Source organism: Conger conger, chromosome 1, assembly GCF_963514075.1.
Source record: "Conger conger chromosome 1, fConCon1.1, whole genome shotgun sequence".
Classification (NCBI taxonomy): Eukaryota; Metazoa; Chordata; class Actinopteri; order Anguilliformes; family Congridae; genus Conger; species Conger conger.
Window position 1 is genome coordinate 96,285,956 of NC_083760.1, and position 23,717 is coordinate 96,309,672.

Consider the following 23,717-nt stretch of genomic DNA (forward strand, 5'->3'; position numbering starts at 1 on the left):
CTCTCTCTCTCTCTCTCTCTCTCTCTCTCTCTCTCTCCCCCCCCCCTATAGTAAGCCGGTGTCTCTCTCTCTCTCTCTCTCTCTCTCTCTCTCTCTCTCTCTATAGTAAGCCAGTGTCTCTCTCTCTCTCTCTCTCTCAGGCCTGGCAGGGGGAGATGGGCCGGCTCTCAGAGCAGTTGCAGGGCCTGAGAGGGCTGGGGGAGGAGCTTATCGGCGCCTGTGGCGACACAGAGAAACCACCAATCACCAAGAGCCTGGCAGAGGTGAGACTGATCAATATTACTCATACTCAAACTGAGTTTTTTTGACACTGTGGATCATTCTTCTCAGATGCTAAGAAAACTACTTTGGAAGGTCAGCATTAGCACGGCTTTGTTCCTACTTTCTAGAGTAGATAGGACTCAAATGTGATTTTTAACAATCTGATCTCTAATTCTGCTGTAATATATTGGTGCGCCTCAGGGCTCAGTGTTAGGTCCCTTGTTATTTTCCATTTATATGGTGCCCCTCTGAAGTATGGCATTAACTTTCCTTTTTTACGGTGACAATACTGTCAACAGTCCTGCCTATCAACCCATCTGTCTGTCTGTCTGTCTGTCTGTTCATCCACCTGTCTATCACCATGTCATCACACCCTGTACACCAGTGCACCCCTCACACTCTCCCGCTGACTGACTCCTTGCACTCCCTAAACAGCTGGGTCAGAGCATTCTGATACCGTGCTCTGGAATGCCCTTCCCCATCCATTTGACATGCACATTCTCTTCATATTTTTCAAATCAAACTAAAATCACTCTCTTATGACCCTTGACTTGTTGATTTTGGTATGGTTTTGCTGTTGTTGATGTTGTTGTGTTATTGTTGTTATGCTGTTGCCCAAACATTATGTATGATCTAAACATTATGTATGAGCTATGTATGATGTGTTTTTAAATGTACAGCGTGTTGGGGCTTCAGTGAAATACGCTTTAAACAAATGATGAGCAGACATGCAGAGGCAGAGCTCTGAGACTGCAGCTGGTCACTGTGGCTGGTCACTGCAGCTGGTCACTGCGGCTGGTCACTGCAGCTGGTCACTGCGGCTGGTCACTGCGCCTGGTCACTGCGGCTGCTCACTGCGGCTGCTCACTGCGGCTGGTCACTGCAGCTGGTCACTACAGCTGGTCACTGCAGCTGGTCACTGCGGCTGGTCACTACAGCTGGTCACTGCAGCTGGTCACTACAGCTGGTCACTGCAGCTGGTCACTGCGGCTGGTCACTACAGCTGGTCACTGCAGCTGGTCACTGCGGCTGGTCACTACAGCTGGTCACTGCAGCTGGTCACTGCAGCTGGTCACTACAGCTGGTCACTGCAGCTGGTCACTGCGGCTGGTCACTACAGCTGGTCACTGCAGCTGGTCACTGCAGCTGGTCACTACGGCTGGTCACTGCAGCTGGTCACTGCGGCTGCTCACTGCGGCTGGTCACTGCGGCTGGTCACTACAGCTGGTCACTGCAGCTGGTCACTGCGGCTGGTCACTACAGCTGGTCACTGCAGCTGGTCACTGCGGCTGCTCACTGCGGCTGGTCACTGCAGCTGGTCACTGCGGCTGGTCACTGCGGCTGGTCACTGCGGCTGGTCACTGCGGCTGGTCACGCTCTTCTCCTCCCGTCTGGCCTGTAGACCGAGGCTGCGCTGCGGAGCTTAAACAGGATGCTGGAGGACAGGACCCACAGACTGGAGACAGCCATGGCCACTGCTGTCCAGTACCAGGATGCACTGCAGGTCAGTCTCCCAGCATGCACTGCAGGGCAGTCCCCCAGCATGCACTGCAGATCAGTCCCCCAGCATGCACTGCAAGTCAGTCTCCCAGCATGCACTGTAGGTCAGTTTCCCAGCATTCACTGCAGGTCAGTCCCCCAGCATGCACTGCAGGTCAGTCCCCCAGCAGTGTGTTTCTCAGGGCATGTGCGGGTACCTGGATAACAGGTGTGTGTGTTTCTCAGGGCATGTATGGGTACCTGGATAAGGCCTCGATGGAGCTGCGCAACATGCCTGCTGTAGGAGTGGAGTTGGGATCCGTCCAGCGGCAGATCCAGGATCTCAAGGTCCATATCAAACCTGCTAGTGCTGAAGTCCATATCAAACCTGCTAGTGCTGAAGTCCATATCAAACCTGCTAGTGCTGAAGCCAATATCAAACCTGCTAGTGCTGAAGTCCATATCAAACCTGCTAGTGCTGAAGTCCATATCAAACCTGCTAGTGCTGAAGTCCATATCAAACCTGCTAGTGCTGAAGTCCATATCAAACCTGCTAGTGCTGAAGTCCATATCAAACCTGCTAGTGCTGAAGTCCATATCAAACCTGCTAGTGCTACAGTCAGTGTTATTGATACTGCCACTAATTCATTATTGTTAGTGCTAATGTAAGTGTTACTGATACTGTCTGTGATTATTTGATGTTAGTGTTAATATCAATGATATTGTAAGTAATTAATTAATGCTGCTGTCAATGTCAGTGTTAAATTTTATTGAGCATTACTTTTAGTATTTACTTTTAGTCCTGTTCTTTGTGTAAGTGTATGTCTATATATGTTAGTATTACTAATAATGTCAGTGAGTACTTAATGTTGCTGTTCATGTCACTGTTACTGGTAATCTCATATACATTCAGTGACCACTTTATTAGGTAGACATGTACACCAGCTTGTTAATGCAAATAATATAAATCATGTGGCAGAAGTGAAATGCATAAAGGCATGCAGACATGGTCAAGAAGTCCACCTGTTTTTCCGACCAAATGTCAGTCGGGAAGAAATGTCACCAAAGTGATTTTTAGCATAGAATGATTGTTGGTGGCAGACAGGGTGGTTTGAGTATCTCAGAAACAGCTGATCTCCTGGGATTGCCACTCACAGTCTCTAGAGTTTGCAGAGAATTGTGTGAAAAACTAAAAAAAGTGAGCAGCAGTTCTGCAGGCAAAAATGCCTTTTTAATGAGAGAGGTCAGAGGAGAATGGCCAGACTGATCAAAGCTGACAGGATGGTGACAGTAACACAAATAGCCACACATTACAACAGCGGTATGCAGAAGAGCATCTCTGAACACACATTACAACAGCGGTATGCAGAAGAGCATCTCTGAACACGCATTACAGCAGTGGTGTGCAGAAGAGCATCTCTGAACACGCATTACAACAGCGGTATGCAGAAGAGCATCTCTGAACACACATTACAGCAGTGGTGTGCAGAAGAGCATCTCTGAACACATAACCTATAAGTGGAAAGGCTACAGCAGCAGAAGACCAATAAGTCAAAACTAAGTCTAATAAATAATGTATTGTGCTCAGAGAGTGTATAAGGACTGTTTCAGTTGTTTTTCCCATTAGTTGAACTTGAACCTTTATTTCATTCTCAGAGGACACATGAATGAACCCTCATTTACAATGGTGCCCAAATGACCAAATACAATAAAAAAAAAGTTAAATATTTGAAAATAATTGAAAAAAAATACTCAATAAAAAATAATATGTAAAATAATAATAAATAAAATAAATACCATAAACAAAAACTAGACAATCTTGGGAACCTGTGCAATAAGGCAGATCTTTAAAAACTAAAAGTGCATGTCTATGAATAAATACTCATGGACTGAATATACAGTCAGGTCCATAAATATTGGGACATCGACACAATTCTCCTATTTTTGGCTCTATACACCACCACAATGGATTTGAAATGAAACGAACAAGATATGCTTTAACTGCAGACTTTCAGCTTTAATTTGAGGGTATTTACATCCAAATCAGGTGAACGGTGTAGGAATTACAACAGTTTCTATATGTGCCTCCCACTTTTTAAGGGACCAAAAGTAATGGGACAATTGGCTGCTCAGCTGTTCCATGGCCAGGTGTGTGTTATTCCCTCATTATCTCATTTACAAGGAGCAGATAAAAGGTCTAGAGTTAATTTCAAGTTTTTATTTGCATTTGGAATCTGTTGCTGTCAACTCTCAATATGAGATCCAAAGAGCTGTCACTATCAGTGAAGCAAGCCATCATTAGGCTGAAAAATCTAAACAAACCCATCAGAGAGATAGCAAAAACATTAGGTGTGGCCAAATCAACTGTTTGGAACATTCTTAAAAAGAAAGAACGCACCGATGAGCTCAGCAACACCAAAAGACCCGGTAGACCACGGAAAACAACTGTGGTGGATGACAGAAGAATTATTTCCCTGGTGAAGAAAAACCCCTTCACAACAGTTGGCCAGACCAAGAACACTCTCCAGGAGGTAGGTGTATGTGTGTCAAAGTCAACAATCAAGAAGACTTCACCAGAGTGAATACAGAGGGTTCACCACAAGATGTAAACCATTGGTGAGCTTCAAAAACAGGAAGACCAGATTAGAGTTTGCCTAAAAAAGCCTTTACAGTTCTGGAACAACATCCTATGGACAGATGAGACAAAGATCAACTTGTACCAGAATGATGGGAATAGAAGAGTATGTAGAAGGAAAGGAACTGCTCACGATCCAAAACATACCACCTCATCAGTGAAGCATGGTGGTGGTAGTGTCATGGCGTGGGCTTGTGTGGCTGCCAATGGAACTGGTTCCCTTGTATTTATTGATGATGTCACTGCTGACAAAAGCAGGATGAATTCTGAAGTGTTTCGGGCAATATTATCTGCTCATATTCAGCCAAATGCTTCAGAACTCATTGGACGGAGCTTCACAGTGCAGATGGACAATGACCCGAAGCATACTGCGAAAGCAACCAAAGAGTTTTGCAACCAAGTATTAAAAAGTGAAAGTTTGATTTATGATTGTTAGTTTGTCCCATTACTTTTGGTCCCTTAAAAAGTGGGAGGCACATATACAAACTGTTTTAATCCCTACACCGTTCACCTGATTTGGATGTAAATACCCTCAAATTAAACCTGAAAGTCTGCAGTTAAATCCATTGTGGTGGTGTATAGAGCCAAAAAGATGATAATTGTGTCGATGTCCCAATATTTATGGACCTGACTGTATATACAGCTTCATTCTGATGAAGATGGGAAAGCAAGATCTGTTCCTGTAAAAGATTTCTCTCCTCTCTAATCAACATTTCCCTTTCTTCCAGCCCTATAACTTGTTGAAGAACCTATGCACTTGTAAATCGTGCATTAAAAGTGGATTAAAAGTGTCTGCTAAATGAGTCAAATGTAATGTAAAAATGTATGTTGCTTCAACCAGTCTATCACCTTAGCAGCATGCATCCATTGCTCTGCAAATGGCCCTCAAAAATCTCAAGCTTGTTTTAAATAGTGATAAAACGAAGTGCATGCTATTTACCAGAACAAAAATGTGATGATGACATGATCTCCAGATAACCGCTCAAGATCGTATTCCTATTGAAAGAGTTCCCCATTACAAATACCTGGGCATTTGGATTGATGACAAATCAATTCACTTTTAAGTTCCCAAACATGGCCAAGCTCTGAGTGAAGCTTGGCTTCTTATACAGAACAGTGTCATCTACAAAAATATGAAAAATATCAAATATTAAAAAATGTAACCATGTAATTAATATAAATGGTAAATAGCACTGGACCCAATATGGACCCTTGAGGAACACCCTTTGACAAATGTACATCACCCACTTAAATGCACTGATGTTATCACTAGATTAAATGGGAAACGTTAAACCAATTAATTACACACATATACATACACACATGTACACACTCTCTGTCTCTCTCACACACATGTAAATATGTGTATGTATATGTGTGTACATGCATATATTTATGTGTATATGTATCTGTACATACATGTGCAGTATATGGTGTATTTGTGAATGTATACATGTGTGTATCTGTATACACACATGTATACTGTGTATGTGTGAATGCATACACATATGTTTATCTATATACATACATGTATATGGTGTATGTGTGAATGTATACATGTGTATGTATCTGTACATACATGTATATGGTGTATGTGTGTATGTATACATGTGTGTGTATCTGTGTGTTCTAGCTGTTTAAAGCAGTGGTGCTTCAGCAGCAGAGAGGTGTGCAGAAGGTTCAGCTCCAGGGCGAGCTGCTGGTGAGGAGTGCGTCAGCGCAGAGCGAGCGGGACGCCGTCCGGGAGCCCCTCGCTCACCTGACACACCTGTGGAAGAGCCTGGGGGACGAGGTCTCTCACAGACAGGTGAGCAGTGTCATGTGCAGGTGAGAGCTTACCTGTGCAGGTGAGCAGTTTCATGTGCAGGTGAGCAGTTACCTATGCAGGTGAGCAGCGTACAGGTGCACCCAGACAGGCAGATACACACAGTGGTGCTTAGCAGTCACGTCGATGTAAGATTCACGTCGGAAAGTTCCCTCATTCCATTCTGTTCCCCTCTCTCCCTCTCTCTCTCTCTCTCTCTCTCTTTCCGTGGTCCCTCTCCCTCCATCCCTCTCTGTCCCCGCCCCCTCTCTCTCCCAGCATGAGCTGGAGGTCGCTCTGCTCAGCCTGGGACAGCTCCAGCAGGCCTTGATGGAGGCGGAGTCTTGGCTCAGCCAATCACATGTCACGCTGGACGCCATGCGACCAATCAGCTGTGACCCCAAAGCCATAGAAATGGAGCTGGCCAATCACCAAGTACGCCCCGCCCCCATCTGAGTCAGTCATGCCCACAACATGTTTCACAAAGGGAGATTGGTATATATGTATATGTGTGTGTGTGTGTGTGTGTGTGTGTACAAGTATATTTAACCTACAGATTACAAAGTTCAAATTTTCAAGACCTGTTTTCTGAAAACCATTTTGTTCATGTCATTGTCATTACTGAATCTCTACGCCACTTCTCTTCCTCTCCCTCTCCCTCCCTCCCTCTCTTAACTCTCTTTCCCTCTCCCTGTCCCTCTCCCCCCCTCTCCCTCTCCTTCCCTCTCTACCTCCCTTGCTCTTTCTCCCTTGCCCCTCCCCCCCCCTCTCTCCCCCCTCTCTCTCTCTCCCTCTCTCTCTCTCTCTTTCCCTCTCTCTCCCTCTCTCTCCCCCCTCTCGCTCTCTCCCTCTCCCTTTCCCTTCCCCCTCTCTCTCCCCCTCTCTCTCCATCTCTCCCTCTCTGTCCCTCCCTCTCCCTCCCCCCCTCTCTCTCTCTCCCTCTCCCCCCCTCTCTCTCTCCCTCCCCCCCTCTCTCTCTCTCCCTCCCCCCCTCTCTCTCTCTCTCTATCTCTATCTCTCTCTCTCAGGTACTGAGGGATGATGTCCTCTCTCGCCGCGCCACTATGGAGGCATTGAATCGGGCGGCTAGCTCAATGCTGCTGGAGCCCTGCCCACAGGAGGAGGCCAGCCACCTGCAACCGCAGCTGGAAACAGTGCATCACAGCTGGGAGAGCCTGCTACTCAAGACCCAGGGCCGACAAGACCTGCTGGAGGCCGCACTGACACAGGTACAGAGGAAGGCATCCATGTTGATTTCACTCTGATATCATCTCTAGTAGCTAATCCACTGAATGTCAGTAGCTATGTAAGTTAGCCTAATATAACTGTGTTAATAGAAAGTACTGTTTTAACCAAATTTCTTTCTCCATTTCTACTTCTCCTCCTATCCTGTGAGGGATTTATGTTGATGAACAGGTGCAGGGTATATTATAGACATGAATAGCTGTTATTCCCCTGGTAGTCCAGGGACTGGTTGAGTTGCTTGCTTGCTGTCTGGGTAAGTTTGTATGTTTTTTCTCGGTTATGGCAGCACAGCTTGGTGGTCCGATACCGCCTTAACCGCCTGCCCCCGTGGTCATTTATACTTTTCATGTATAACGTTACCTCAGCTAGGTTAACATCAGTGTATCTCACTAAAATTAAGCTAGATATCTAACAACACAAGTTTGTAAACAGCTAAACTGCTGAAAGTGCTGCGTGTGACCCCCTGTAGGCGGAGGGCTTCCATGGTGAGGTGCAGGAGTGTCTGCAGTGGATCAGGGACACAGAGAGACAGCTCTCAGCCACCAAACCCACCGGGGGCCTGCCTGAGACCGCACGGGAACAGCTGCGCCAGCACATGGTATTACACCCCTTAGCACCTACACCATGACCTACACCATCACATATACCCCACCGCACCTACACCATGACCTACACCATCACATATACTCCATAGCACCTACACCTTCACATATACCCCATCACCTACACCATCACCTACATCATCACATATATCCCATAGCCCCTACACCTTCACATATACCCCATCACCTACACCATCACCTACACCATCACATATACCCCACAGCACCTACACCAGCACCTACACCTTCACATATACCCCACAGCACCTACACCATCACCTACACCATCACATATACTCCATAGCACCTACACCATCACCTACACCATCACATATACCCCACAGCACCTACACCTTCACCTACACCAACACATATACCCCATGGCACCTACACCATCACCTACACCATCACATATACCCCATAGCACCTACACCATCACCTACAGCATCACATATACCCCATAGCACCTACACCTTCACCTACAGCATCACATATACCCCATAGCACCTACACCATCACCTACACCATCACATATACCCCACAGCACCTACACCTTCACCTACACCAACACATATACCCCATGGCACCTACACCATCACCTACACCATCACATATACCCCATAGCACCTACACCATCACCTACACCATCACATATACCCCACAGCACCTACACCTTCACCTACACCAACACATATACCCCATGGCACCTACACCATCACCTACACCATCACATATACCCCATCACCTACACCATCACCTACATCATCACATATATCCCATAGCCCCTACACCTTCACATATACCCCATCACCTACACCATCACCTACACCATCACATATACCCCACAGCACCTACACCAGCACCTACACCCCACAGCACCTACACCATCACCTACACCATCACATATACTCCATAGCACCTACACCATCACCTACACCATCACATATACCCCACAGCACCTACACCTTCACCTACACCAACACATATACCCCATGGCACCTACACCATCACCTACACCATCACATATACCCCATAGCACCTACACCATCACCTACAGCATCACATATACCCCATAGCACCTACACCTTCACCTACAGCATCACATATACCCCATAGCACCTACACCATCACCTACACCATCACATATACCCCACAGCACCTACACCTTCACCTACACCAACACATATACCCCATGGCACCTACACCATCACCTACACCATCACATATACCCCATAGCACCTACACCATCACCTACAGCATCACATATACCCCATAGCACCTACACCTTCACCTACAGCATCACATATACCCCATAGCACCTACACCATCACCTACACCATCACATATACCCCACAGCACCTACACTATCACATATACCCCATAGCACCTACTCCATTACATATACCCCATAGCACCTACACCATCACCTACACCATCACATATACCCCATAGCACCTACACCATCACCTACACCATCACATATACCCCATAGCACCTACTCCATTACATATACCCCATAGCACCTACACCATCACCTACACCATCACATATACCCCATAGCACCTACACCATTACATATACCCCATAGCACCTACACTATCACCTACACCATCACATATACCCCATAGCACCTACACCATTACATTACATTACATTACATTTTTGGCATTTTGGCAGACGCTCTTATCCAGAGCGACATACAGTTGATTAGACTAAGCAGGAGACAATCCTCCCCTGGAACAATGCAGGGTTAAGGGCCTTGCTCAAGGGCCCAACGGCTGTGCGGATCTTATTGTGGCTACACCGGGATTAGAACCGCCGACCTTGCGGGTCGCAGTCATGTACCTTAACCACTACGCTACAGGCCGCCCCTGCACCTCCCCATAGCACCTCCACCTTCACATATACCCCATAGCACCTACACTATCACCTACACCGTTACATATACCCCATAGCACCTACACCGTTACATATACCCCATAGCACCTACACCATCACATATACCCCATAGCACCTGCACCATCACCTACACCATCACATATACCCCACAGCACCTACACCATTACATATACCCCATAGCACCTACACCTTCACATATACCCCATAGCACCTACACCATTACATATAGCCCATAACACCTACACCATTACATATACCCCATAGCACCTACACCTTCACATGTACCCCATAGCACCTACACCATCACCTACACCATTACATATACCCCATAGCACCTACACCGTTACATATACCCCATAGCACCTACACCGTTACATATACCCCATAGCACCTACACTGTTACATATACCCCATAGCACCTACACCATTACATATACCCCACAGCACCTACACCATTACATATACCCCATAGCACCTACACCTTCACATGTACCCCATAGCACCTACACCATCACCTACACCATTACATATACCCCATAGCACCTACACCGTTACATATACCCCATAGCACCTACACTGTTACATATACCCCATAGCACCTACACAATTACATATACCCCATAGCACCTACACCATTACATATACCCCATAGCACCTACACCATTACATATACCCCATAGCACCTACACCATCACCTACACCATCACATATACCCCATAGCACCTGCACCATCACCTACACCATCACATATACCCCATAGCACCTACACCTTCACATATACCCCATAGCACCTACACCATTACATATAGCCCATAGCACCTACACCATTACATATACCCCATAGCACCTACACCTTCACATGTACCCCATAGCACCTACACCATCACCTACACCATTACATATACCCCATAGCACCTACACCGTTACATATACCCCATAGCACCTACACCGTTACATATACCCCATAGCACCTACACTGTTACATATACCCCATAGCACCTACACCATTACATATACCCCACAGCACCTACACCATTACATATACCCCATAGCACCTACACCTTCACATGTACCCCATAGCACCTACACCATCACCTACACCATTACATATACCCCATAGCACCTACACCGTTACATATACCCCATAGCACCTACACTGTTACATATACCCCATAGCACCTACACCATTACATATACCCCATAGCACCTACATCATTACATATACCCCATAGCACCTACACCATTACATATACCCCAAAGCACCTACACCATTACATATACCCCATAGCACCTACACCATCACCTACACCATCACATATACCCCATAGCACCTACACCTTCACATATACCCCATAGCACCTACACCATTACATATACCCCATAGCACCTACACCATCACCTACACCATCACATATACCCCATAGCACCTACACCATCACCTACACCATCACATATACCCCATAGCAGCTACCCCATCACCTACACCATCACATATACCCCATAGCACCTACACCATCACCTACACCATCACATATACCCCATCACCTACACCATCACCTACACCATAACCTACATCATCACATATATCCCATAGCCTCTACACCTTCACATTTACCCCATAGCACCTACACCATCACCTACACCATCACATATACCCCATAGCACCTACACCTTCACATATACCCCATCACCTACACCATCACCTACACCATCACATGTACCCCTCAGCACCTACACCAGCACCTACACCTTCACATATACCCCACAGCACCTACACCTTCACCTACACCAACACATATACCCCATGGCACCTACACCATCACCTACACCATCACATATACCCCATAGCACCTACACCATCACCTACACCATCACATATACCCCATAGCACCTGCACCATTACATATAGCCCATAGCACCTACACCATTACATATAGCCCATAGCACCTACACCATCACATATACCCCATAGCACCTACACCATTACATATAGCCCATATCACCTACACCATTACATATACCCCATAGCTCCTACACCTTCACATGTACCCCATAGCACCTACACCATCACCTACACCATTACATATACCCCATAGCACCTACACCGTTACATATACCCCATAGCACCTACACCGTTACATATACCCCATAGCACCTACACCATTACATATACCCCACAGCACCTACACCATTACATATACCCCATAGCACCTACACCTTCACATGTACCCCATAGCACCTACACCGTTACATATACCCCATAGCACCTACACCATTACATATACCCCATAGCACCTACACCATTACATATACCACATAGCACCTACACCATTACATATACCCCATAGCACCTACACCATCACCTACACCATCACATATACCCCATAGCACCTACACCTTCACATATACCCCATAGCACCTACACCATTACATATACCCTATAGTACCTACACCATTACATATACCCCATAGCACCTACACCATCACCTACACCATCACATATACCCCATAGCACCTACACCATTACATATACCCCAAAGCACCTACACCATTACATATACCCCATAGCACCTACACCATCACCTACACCATCACATATACCCCATAGCACCTACACCATCACCTACACCATCACATATACCCCATAGCACCTACACCATCACCTACACATCACATATACCCCATCACCTACACCATCACCTACATCATCACATATATCCCATAGCCCCTACACCTTCACATATACCCCATAGCACCTACACCATCACCTACACCATCACATATACCCCATAGCACCTACACCTTCACATATACCCCATCACCTACACCATCACCTACACCATCACATATACCCCGCATCACCTACACCAGCACCTACACCTTCACATATACCCCACAGCACCTACACCATCATCTACACCATCACATATACTCCATAGCACCTACACCATCACCTACACCATCACATATACCCCACAGCACCTACACCAACACATATACCCCATGGCACCTACACCATCACCTACACCATCACATATACCCCATAGCACCTACACCATCACCTACACCATCACATATACCCCATAGGAGCTACACCATCACATATACCCCACAGCACCTACACCATCACCTACACTATCACATATACTCCATAGCACCTGTAGCATCACCTACACTATCACATATACCCTACAGCACCTACACCATTACATGTACCCCATAGCACCTACACCTTCACATATACCCCATAGCACCTACACTATCACCTACACCATTACATATACCCCATAGCACCTGTAGCATCACCTACACTATCACATATACCCCACAGCACCTACACCATTACATATACCCCATAGCACCTACACCTTCACATATACCCCATAGCACCTACACCATTACATATAGCCCATAACACCTACACCTTCACCTACACCAACACATATACCCCATGGCACCTACACTATCACCTACACCATTACTTATACCCCATAGCACCTACACTGTTACATATACCCCATAGCACCTACACCATTACATATACCCCATAAAACCTACACCATCACCTACACCATCACATATACCCCACAGCACCTACACCATCACCTACACTATCACATATACCCCATAGCACCTGCAGCATCACCTACACCATTACATATACCCCACAGCACCTACACCATTACATATACCCCACAGCACCTACACCATCACCTACACTATCACATATACCCCATAGCACCTGCAGCATCACCTACACCATTACATATACCCCACAGCACCTACACCATTACATATACCCCATAGCACCTACACCTTCACATATACCCCATAGCACCTACACCATCACCTACACCATCACATATACCCCATCACCTACACCATCACCTACATCATCACATATATCCCATAGCCCCTACACCTTCACATATACCCCATAGCACCTACACCATCACCTACACCATCACATATACCCCATAGCACCTACACCTTCACATATACCCCATCACCTACACCATCACCTACACCATCACATATACCCCGCATCACCTACACCAGCACCTACACCTTCACATATACCCCACAGCACCTACACCATCACCTACACCATCACATATACTCCATAGCACCTACACCATCACCTACACCATCACATATACCCCACAGCACCTACACCTTCACCTACACCAACACATATACCCCATGGCACCTACACCATCACCTACACCATCACATATACCCCATAGCACCTACACCATCACCTACACCATCACATATACCCCATAGGACCTACACCTTCACCTACACCATCACATATACCCCACAGCACCTACACCATCACCTACACTATCACATATACTCCATAGCACCTGTAGCATCACCTACACTATCACATATACCCCACAGCACCTACACCATTACATATACCCCATAGCACCTACACCTTCACATATACCCCATAGCACCTACACTATCACCTACACCATTACATATACCCCATAGCACCTACACTGTTACATATACCCCATAGCACCTACACTGTTACATATACCCCATAGCACCTACACCATTACATATACCCCATAGCACCTACACTGTTACATATACCCCATAGCACCTACACCATTACATATACCCCATAGAACCTACACCATCACCTACACCATCACATATACCCCACAGCACCTACATCATCACCTACACTATCACATATACCCCATAGCACCTGCAGCATCACCTACACCATTACATATACCCCAAAGCACCTACACCATTACATATACCCCAAAGCACCTACACCATTACATATACCCCATAGCACCTACACCATCACCTACACCATCACATATACCCCATAGCACCTACACCATCACCTACACCATCACATATACCCCATAGCACCTACACCATCACCTACACCATCACATATACCCCACAGCACCTACACCATTACATATACCCCACAGCACCTACACCATCACCTACACTATCACATATACCCCATAGCACCTGCAGCATCACCTACACCATTACATATACCCCACACCACCTACACCATTACATATACCCCAAAGCACCTACACCATTACATATACCCCATAGAACCTACACCATCACCTACACCATCACATATACCCCACAGCACCTACACCATCACCTACACTATCACATATACCCCATAGCACCTGCAGCATCACCTACACCATTACATATACCCCACAGCACCTACACCATTACATATACCCCACAGCACCTACACCATCACCTACACTATCACATATACCCCATAGCACCTGCAGCATCACCTACACCATTACATATACCCCACAGCACCTACACCATTACATATACCCCATAGCACCTACACCTTCACATATACCCCATAGCACCTACACCATCACCTACACTATCACATATACCCCATAGAACCTACACCATTACATATACCCCAAAGCACCTACACCATTACATATACCCCATAGCACCTACACCATCACCTACACCATCACATATACCCCATGGCACCTACACCATCACCTGCACCATCACATATACCCCATAGCACCTACACCATCACCTACACCATCACATATACCCCATCACCTACACCATCACCTACATCATCACATATATCCCATAGCCCCTACACCTTCACATATACACCATAGCACCTACACCATCACCTACACCATCACATATACCCCATAGCACCTACACCTTCACATATACCCCATCACCTACACCATCACCTACACCATCACATATACCCCACATCACCTACACCAGCACCTACACCTTCACATATACCCCACAGCACCTACACCTTCACCTACACCAACACATATACCCCATGGCACCTACACCATCACCTACACCATCACATATACCCCATAGCACCTACACCATCACCTACACCATCACATATACCCCATAGGACCTACATCTTCACCTACACCATCACATATACCCCACAGCACCTACACCATCACCTACACTATCACATATACTCCATAGCACCTGTAGCATCACCTACACTATCACATATACCCCACAGCACCTACACCATTACATATACCCCATAGCACCTACACCTTCACATATACCCCTTAGCACCTACACTATCACCTACACCATTACATATACCCCATAGCACCTACACTGTTACATATACCCCATAGCACCTACACTGTTACATATACCCCATAGCACCTACACCATTACATATACCCCATAGCACCTACACTGTTACATATACCCCATAGCACCTACACCATTACATATACCCCATAGAACCTACACCATCACCTACACCATCACATATACCCCACAGCACCTACACCATCACCTACACTATCACATATACCCCATAGCACCTGCAGCATCACCTACACCATTACATATACCCCACAGCACCTACACCATTACATATACCCCACAGCACCTACACCATCACCTACACTATCACATATACCCCATAGCACCTGCAGCATCACCTACACCATTACATATACCCCACAGCACCTACACCATTACATATACCCCATAGCACCTACACCTTCACATATACCCCATAGCACCTACACCATCACCTACACTATCACATATACCCCATAGCACCTGCAGCATCACCTACACTATCACATATACCCCACAGCACCTACACCATTACATATACCCCATAGCACCTACTCCTTCACATATACCCCATAGCACCTACACTATCACCTACACCATTACATATACCCCATAGCACCTACACTGTTACATATACCCCATAGCACCTACACTGTTACATATACCCCATAGCACCTACACCATTACATATACCCCATAGCACCTACACTGTTACATATACCCCATAGCACCTACACCATTACATATACCCCATAGCACCTACACCATCACCTACACCATCACATATACCCCACAGCACCTACACCATCACCTACACTATCACATATACCCCATAGCACCTGCAGCATCAACTACACTATCACATATACCCCACAGCACCTACACCATTACATATACCCCATAGCACCTACACCTTCACATATACCCCATAGCACCTACACTGTTACATATACCCCACAGCACCTACACCATTACATATACCCCACAGCACCTACACCATCACCTACACTATCACATATACCCCATAGCACCTGCAGCATCACCTACACCATTACATATACCCCACAGCACCTACACCATTACATATACCCCATAGCACCTACACCTTCACATATACCCCATAGCACCTACACCATCACCTACACCATCACATATACCCCATCACCTACACCATCACCTACATCATCACATATATCCCATAGCCCCTACACCTTCACATATACCCCATAGCACCTACACCATCACCTACACCATCACATATACCCCATAGCACCTACACCTTCACATATACCCCATCACCTACACCATCACCTACACCATCACATATACCCCGCATCACCTACACCAGCACCTACACCTTCACATATACCCCACAGCACCTACACCATCACCTACACCATCACATATACTCCATAGCACCTACACCATCACCTACACCATCACATATACCCCCACAGCACCTACACCTTCACCTACACCAACACATATACCCCATGGCACCTACACCATCACCTACACCATCACATATACCCCATAGCACCTACACCATCACCTACACCATCACATATACCCCATAGGACCTACACCTTCACCTACACCATCACATATACCCCACAGCACCTACACCATCACCTACACTATCACATATACTCCATAGCACCTGTAGCATCACCTACACTATCACATATACCCCACAGCACCTACACCATTACATATACCCCATAGCACCTACACCTTCACATATACTCCATAGCACCTACACTATCATTTACACCATTACATATACCCCATAGCACCTACACTGTTACATATACCCCATAGCACCTACACTGTTACATATACCCCATAGCACCTACACCATCACCTACACCATCACATATACCCCATAGCACCTACACCATCACCTACACCATCACATATACCCCATCACCTACACCATCACCTACATCATCACATATATCCCATAGCCCCTACACCTTCACATATACCCCATAGCACCTACACCATCACCTACACCATCACATATACCCCATAGCACCTACACCTTCACATATACCCCATCACCTACACCATCACCTACACCAACATATATACCCCACATCACCTACACCAGCACCTACACCTTCACATATACCCCACAGCACCTACACCATCACCTACACCATCACATATACTCCATAGCACCTACACCATCACATATACCCCACAGCACCTACACCTTCACCTACACCAACACATATACCCCATGGCACCTACACCATCACCTACACCATCACATATACCCCATAGCACCTACACCATCACCTACACCATCACATATACCCCATAGGACCTACACCTTCACCTACACCATCACATATACCCCACAGCACCTACACCATCACCTACACTATCACATATACTCCATAGCACCTGTAGCATCACCTACACTATCACATATACCCCACAGCACCTACACCATTACATATACCCCATAGCACCTACACCTTAACATATACCCCTTAGCACCTACACTATCACCTACACCATTACATATACCCCATAGCACCTACACTGTTACATATACCCCATAGCACCTACACTGTTACATATACCCCATAGCACCTACACCATTACATATACCCCATAGCACCTACACTGTTACATATTCCCCATAGCACCTACACCATTACATATACCCCATAGAACCTACACCATCACCTACACCATCACATATACCCCACAGCACCTACACCATCACCTACACTATCACATATACCCCATAGCACCTGCAGCATCACCTACACCATTACATATACCCCACAGCACCTACACCATTACATATACCCCACAGCACCTACACCATCACCTACACTATCACATATACCCCATAGCACCTGCAGCATCACCTACACCATTACATATACCCCACAGCACCTACACCATTACATATACCCCATAGCACCTACACCTTCACATATACCCCATAGCACCTACACCATCACCTACACTATCACATATACCCCATAGCACCTGGAGCATCACCTACACTATCACATATACCCCACAGCACCTACACCATTACATATACCCCATAGCACCTACACCTTCACATATACCCCATAGCACCTACACTATCACCTACACCATTACATATACCCCATAGCACCTACACTGTTACATATACCCCATAGCACCTACACTGTTACATATACCCCATAGCACCTACACCATTACATATACCCCATAGCACCTACACTGTTACATATACCCCATAGCACCTACACCATTACATATACCCCATAGCACCTACACCATCACCTACACCATCACATATACCCCACAGCACCTACACCATCACCTACACTATCACATATACCCCATAGCACCTGCAGCATCAACTACACTATCACATATACCCCACAGCACCTACACCATTACATATACCCCATAGCACCTACACCTTCACATATACCCCATAGCACCTACACTGTTACATATACCCCACAGCACCTACACCATTACATATACCCCACAGCACCTACACCATCACCTACACTATCACATATACCCCATAGCACCTGCAGCATCACCTACACCATTACATATACCCCACAGCACCTACACCATTACATATACCCCATAGCACCTACACCTTCACATATACCCCATAGCACCTACACCATCACCTACACTATCACATATACCCCATAGCACCTGCAGCATCGCCTACACTATCACATCTACCCCACAGCACCTACACCATTACATATACCCCATAGCACCTACACCTTCACATATACCCCATAGCACCTACACTATCACCTACACCATTACATATACCCCATAGCACCTACACTGTTACATATACCCCATAGCACCTACACTGTTACATATACCCCATAGCACCTACACCATTCCATATACCCCATAGCACCTACACTGTTACATATACCCCATAGCACCTACACTGTTACATATACCCCATAGCACCTACACTGTTACATATACCCCATAGCACCTACACCATTACATATACCCCATAGCACCTACACTGTTACATATACCCCATAGCACCTACACCATTACATATACCCCATAGCACCTACACCATCACCTACACCATCACATATACCCCACAGCACCTACACCATCACCTACACTATCACATATACCCCATAGCACCTGCAGCATCAACTACACTATCACATATACCCCACAGCACCTACACCATTACATATACCCCATAGCACCTACACCTTCACATATACCCCATAGCACCTACACTGTTACATATACCCCACAGCACCTACACCATTACATATACCCCACAGCACCTACACCATCACCTACACTATCACATATACCCCATAGCATCTGCACCATCACCTACACCATTACATATACCCCACAGCACCTACACCATTACATATACCCCATAGCACCTACACCTTCACATATACCCCATAGCACCTACACCATCACCTACACTATCACATATACCCCATAGCACCTGCAGCATCACCTACACTATCACATATACCCCACAGCACCTACACCATTACATATACCCCATAGCACCTACACCTTCACATATACCCCATAGCACCTACACTATCACCTACACCATTACATATACCCCATAGCACCTACACTGTTACATATACCCCATAGCACCTACACTGTTACATATACCCCATAGCACCTACACCATTACATATACCCCATAGCACCTACACTGTTACATATACCCCATAGCACCTACACCATTACATATACCCCATAGCACCTACACCATCACCTACACCATCACATATACCCCACAGCACCTACACCATCACCTACACTATCACATATACCCCATAGCACCTGCAGCATCAACTACACTATCACATATACCCCACAGCACCTACACCATTACATATACCCCATAGCACCTACACCTTCACATATACCCCATAGCACCTACACTGTTACATATACCCCATAGCACCTACACCATTACATATACCCCACAGCACCTACACCATTACATATACCCCATAGCACCTACACCTTCACATGTACCCCATAGCACCTACACCATCACCTACACCATTACATATACCCCATAGCACCTACACCGTTACATATACCCCATAGCACCTACACTGTTACATATACCCCATAGCACCTACACCATTCCATATACCCCATAGCACCTACACCATTACACATACCCCGTAGCACCTACACCATTACATATACCCCATAGCACCTACACCATCACCTACACCATCACATACACCCCATAGCACCTACACCTTCACATATACCCCATAGCACCTACACCATTACATATACCCCATAGCACCTACACCATTACATATACCCCATAGCACCTACACCATCACCTACACCATCACATATACCCCATAGCACCTACACCTTCACATATACCCCATAGCACCTTCTCCATTACATATACCCCATAGCACCTACACCGTTACATATACCCCATAGCACCTACACCATTGCATATACCCCATAGCACCTACTCCATTACATATACCCCATAGCACCTACACCATCACATATACCCCATAGCACCTACACCATCACATATACCCCATAGCACCTACACCTTCACATATACCCCATATCACCTACACCATTACATATACCCCATAGCACCTACACCTTCACATATACCTCATAGCACCTACACTGATACATATACCCCATAGCACCTACACCATTACATATACCCCATAGCACCTACACCATCACCTACACCATTACATATACCCCATAGCACCTGCACCATCACCTACACCATGACATATACCAACAAAGTGCAAATGAAACACAAGAACAAGTGCAAAAGTGGACCTAAGAGGACAGTACTGTTCCGAGTCCTAGTGTAAACATACAGAAATTCAGAATCCTTGAAGAGTACAATCAACTTTCAAACTAGCATACCACAGCTGGCAGCTAGAATACAACAATATAACAGCCAATAAAATAAACAATACCTATACAAGTAATGATATCTATACATAAGTGCCATTACGGTCTAAGGCTAATCACGGTGATTGTGAGTTGGGGAGGGAAAGGTGTAGCCTGAAGAGATGGGTCTTCAGTCTGCGCTTGAAGGAGGTCAGAGACTCTGCCGTTCTGACATTCACCGGGAGGTCATTCCACCACCGTGGGACCAGGACAGACAGCAGTCGTGAGCGTGAAGTGCAGGTGTGGTGAGGGGGAGGCGCCAGACGGCACGAAGTGGCAGAAAGGAGGGGTCTTGCTGGTGTATAGGTCTTGATAAGCGATTGAATATACACAGGGGCTGATCCTTTAACTGCCTGGTATGCGAGCACCAAAGTTTTAAATTTGATGCGAGCCATAACAGGCAGCCAGTGGAGGTTGCTGAGCAGGGGGGTGACATGTGAATGTCTGGGAACATTGAATACCAGACGGGCTGCAGCATTCTGGATGAGTTGTAGGGGTCTAATGGCAGATGCTGGAAGGCCAGCCAGCAGAGAATTGCAATAGTCCAGGCGGGACAGGACCATTGCTTGAACAAGGAGCTGAGTGGAGTAGGTGGTGAGAAAGGGTTGGATTCTCCGGATGTTGTACAGGAAGAACCTGCACGCCCGGGTCACCGTAGCAATGTTCTTGGAGAAGGATAGCCTGTTGTCCATCACCACTCCAAGGTTTTTTGCACTAGGGGATGAGGTCACTGTGGTATCCCCTAGTGAGATGGAGAAATCAGAGCAACCTTCAAGTCATTCCACAAGTTTTCAACTGGATTTAGGTCAGGGCTTTGGCTTGGCCATTCCAGCACATCCACCTTGTTCTTTACAAGCCACTCAGTGATAGCTTTGGCCTTGTGCTTTGAGTCATTGTCGTGCTGGAATATGAATTTTGGAACCATTCTCAGTCAGAATTCTTCAGGTTGTTCTCCAGAATATCCCTGTATTTGGCCCCATCCATCCTCCCTTCAATGTTGACAAGTTCCCCAGTCCCTTTAGATGAGAAACATCCCCATAACATTATGCTGCCACCACCATGCCTCACAGTCGGAATGGTATTTTTTTGGTGATGAGCGGTGTTGGGTTTTCGCCAAACATAGTGTTTGGCATTCACGCCAAAAAGTTCTATTTTGGTTTCATCAGACCACAAAACATTCTGCCAGTTTGTTGCAGGTTCCCCAAGGTGTTCTTTTGCAAATTTCAAGCAGGCCTCCTGGTGGACCTTTTTGAGAAATGGCTTTTTTCTTGCCACCCTTCCATACAGGCCAGATGTGTGCAATATCTTTGATATAGTTGTATGATGCACAAGTTTCCCTCTGTTGGCCATAAAATCCTGGAGCTTTTACATTACATTACATTCCGTGGCATTTAGCAGACGCTCTTATCCAGAGCGACGTACAACAAAGTGCAAATCAAACACAAGAACAAGTGCAAAAGTGGACCTGAGAGGACAGTACAGTTCCGAATCCTAGTGTAAACATACAGAAATTCAGAACCCTTGAAGGGTACAATCAACTTTCAATCTAGCATACCACAGTTGGCAGCTAGAATACAACAACAGCCAAAAAAAACAACAATACCTATACAAGTACCGATATCTATACATAAGTGCCATTACGGTCTAAGGCTAATCACAGTGATTGTGAGCTCTTTCAATGTTGCCATTG

At 46.1% G+C, this 23,717-nt stretch overlaps 1 protein-coding gene across 4 annotated transcripts in view; it reads left to right on the forward strand.

Annotated features, from left to right (window-relative positions):
- Positions 1-8,057, forward strand: part of LOC133121714 (microtubule-actin cross-linking factor 1, isoforms 6/7-like) — a 30,759-nt gene extending 22,702 nt beyond the window's left edge. The window contains exons 7-13 of one of the 4 annotated variants that reach the window (XM_061231115.1): positions 141-263; positions 1,664-1,765; positions 1,987-2,088; positions 6,009-6,182; positions 6,459-6,614; positions 7,208-7,408; positions 7,894-8,057. In XM_061231115.1, coding sequence (XP_061087099.1) covers positions 141-263; positions 1,664-1,765; positions 1,987-2,088; positions 6,009-6,182; positions 6,459-6,614; positions 7,208-7,408; positions 7,894-8,052 — 1,017 coding nt within the window. In that variant the 3' untranslated portion in view covers positions 8,053-8,057. The remainder of the gene's footprint in view (positions 1-140; positions 264-1,663; positions 1,766-1,986; positions 2,089-6,008; positions 6,183-6,458; positions 6,615-7,207; positions 7,409-7,893) is intronic. The other 3 variants (XM_061231124.1, XM_061231134.1, XM_061231143.1) reach the window with 3 other exon arrangements.
- Positions 8,058-23,717: the final 15,660 nt, after the last annotated feature.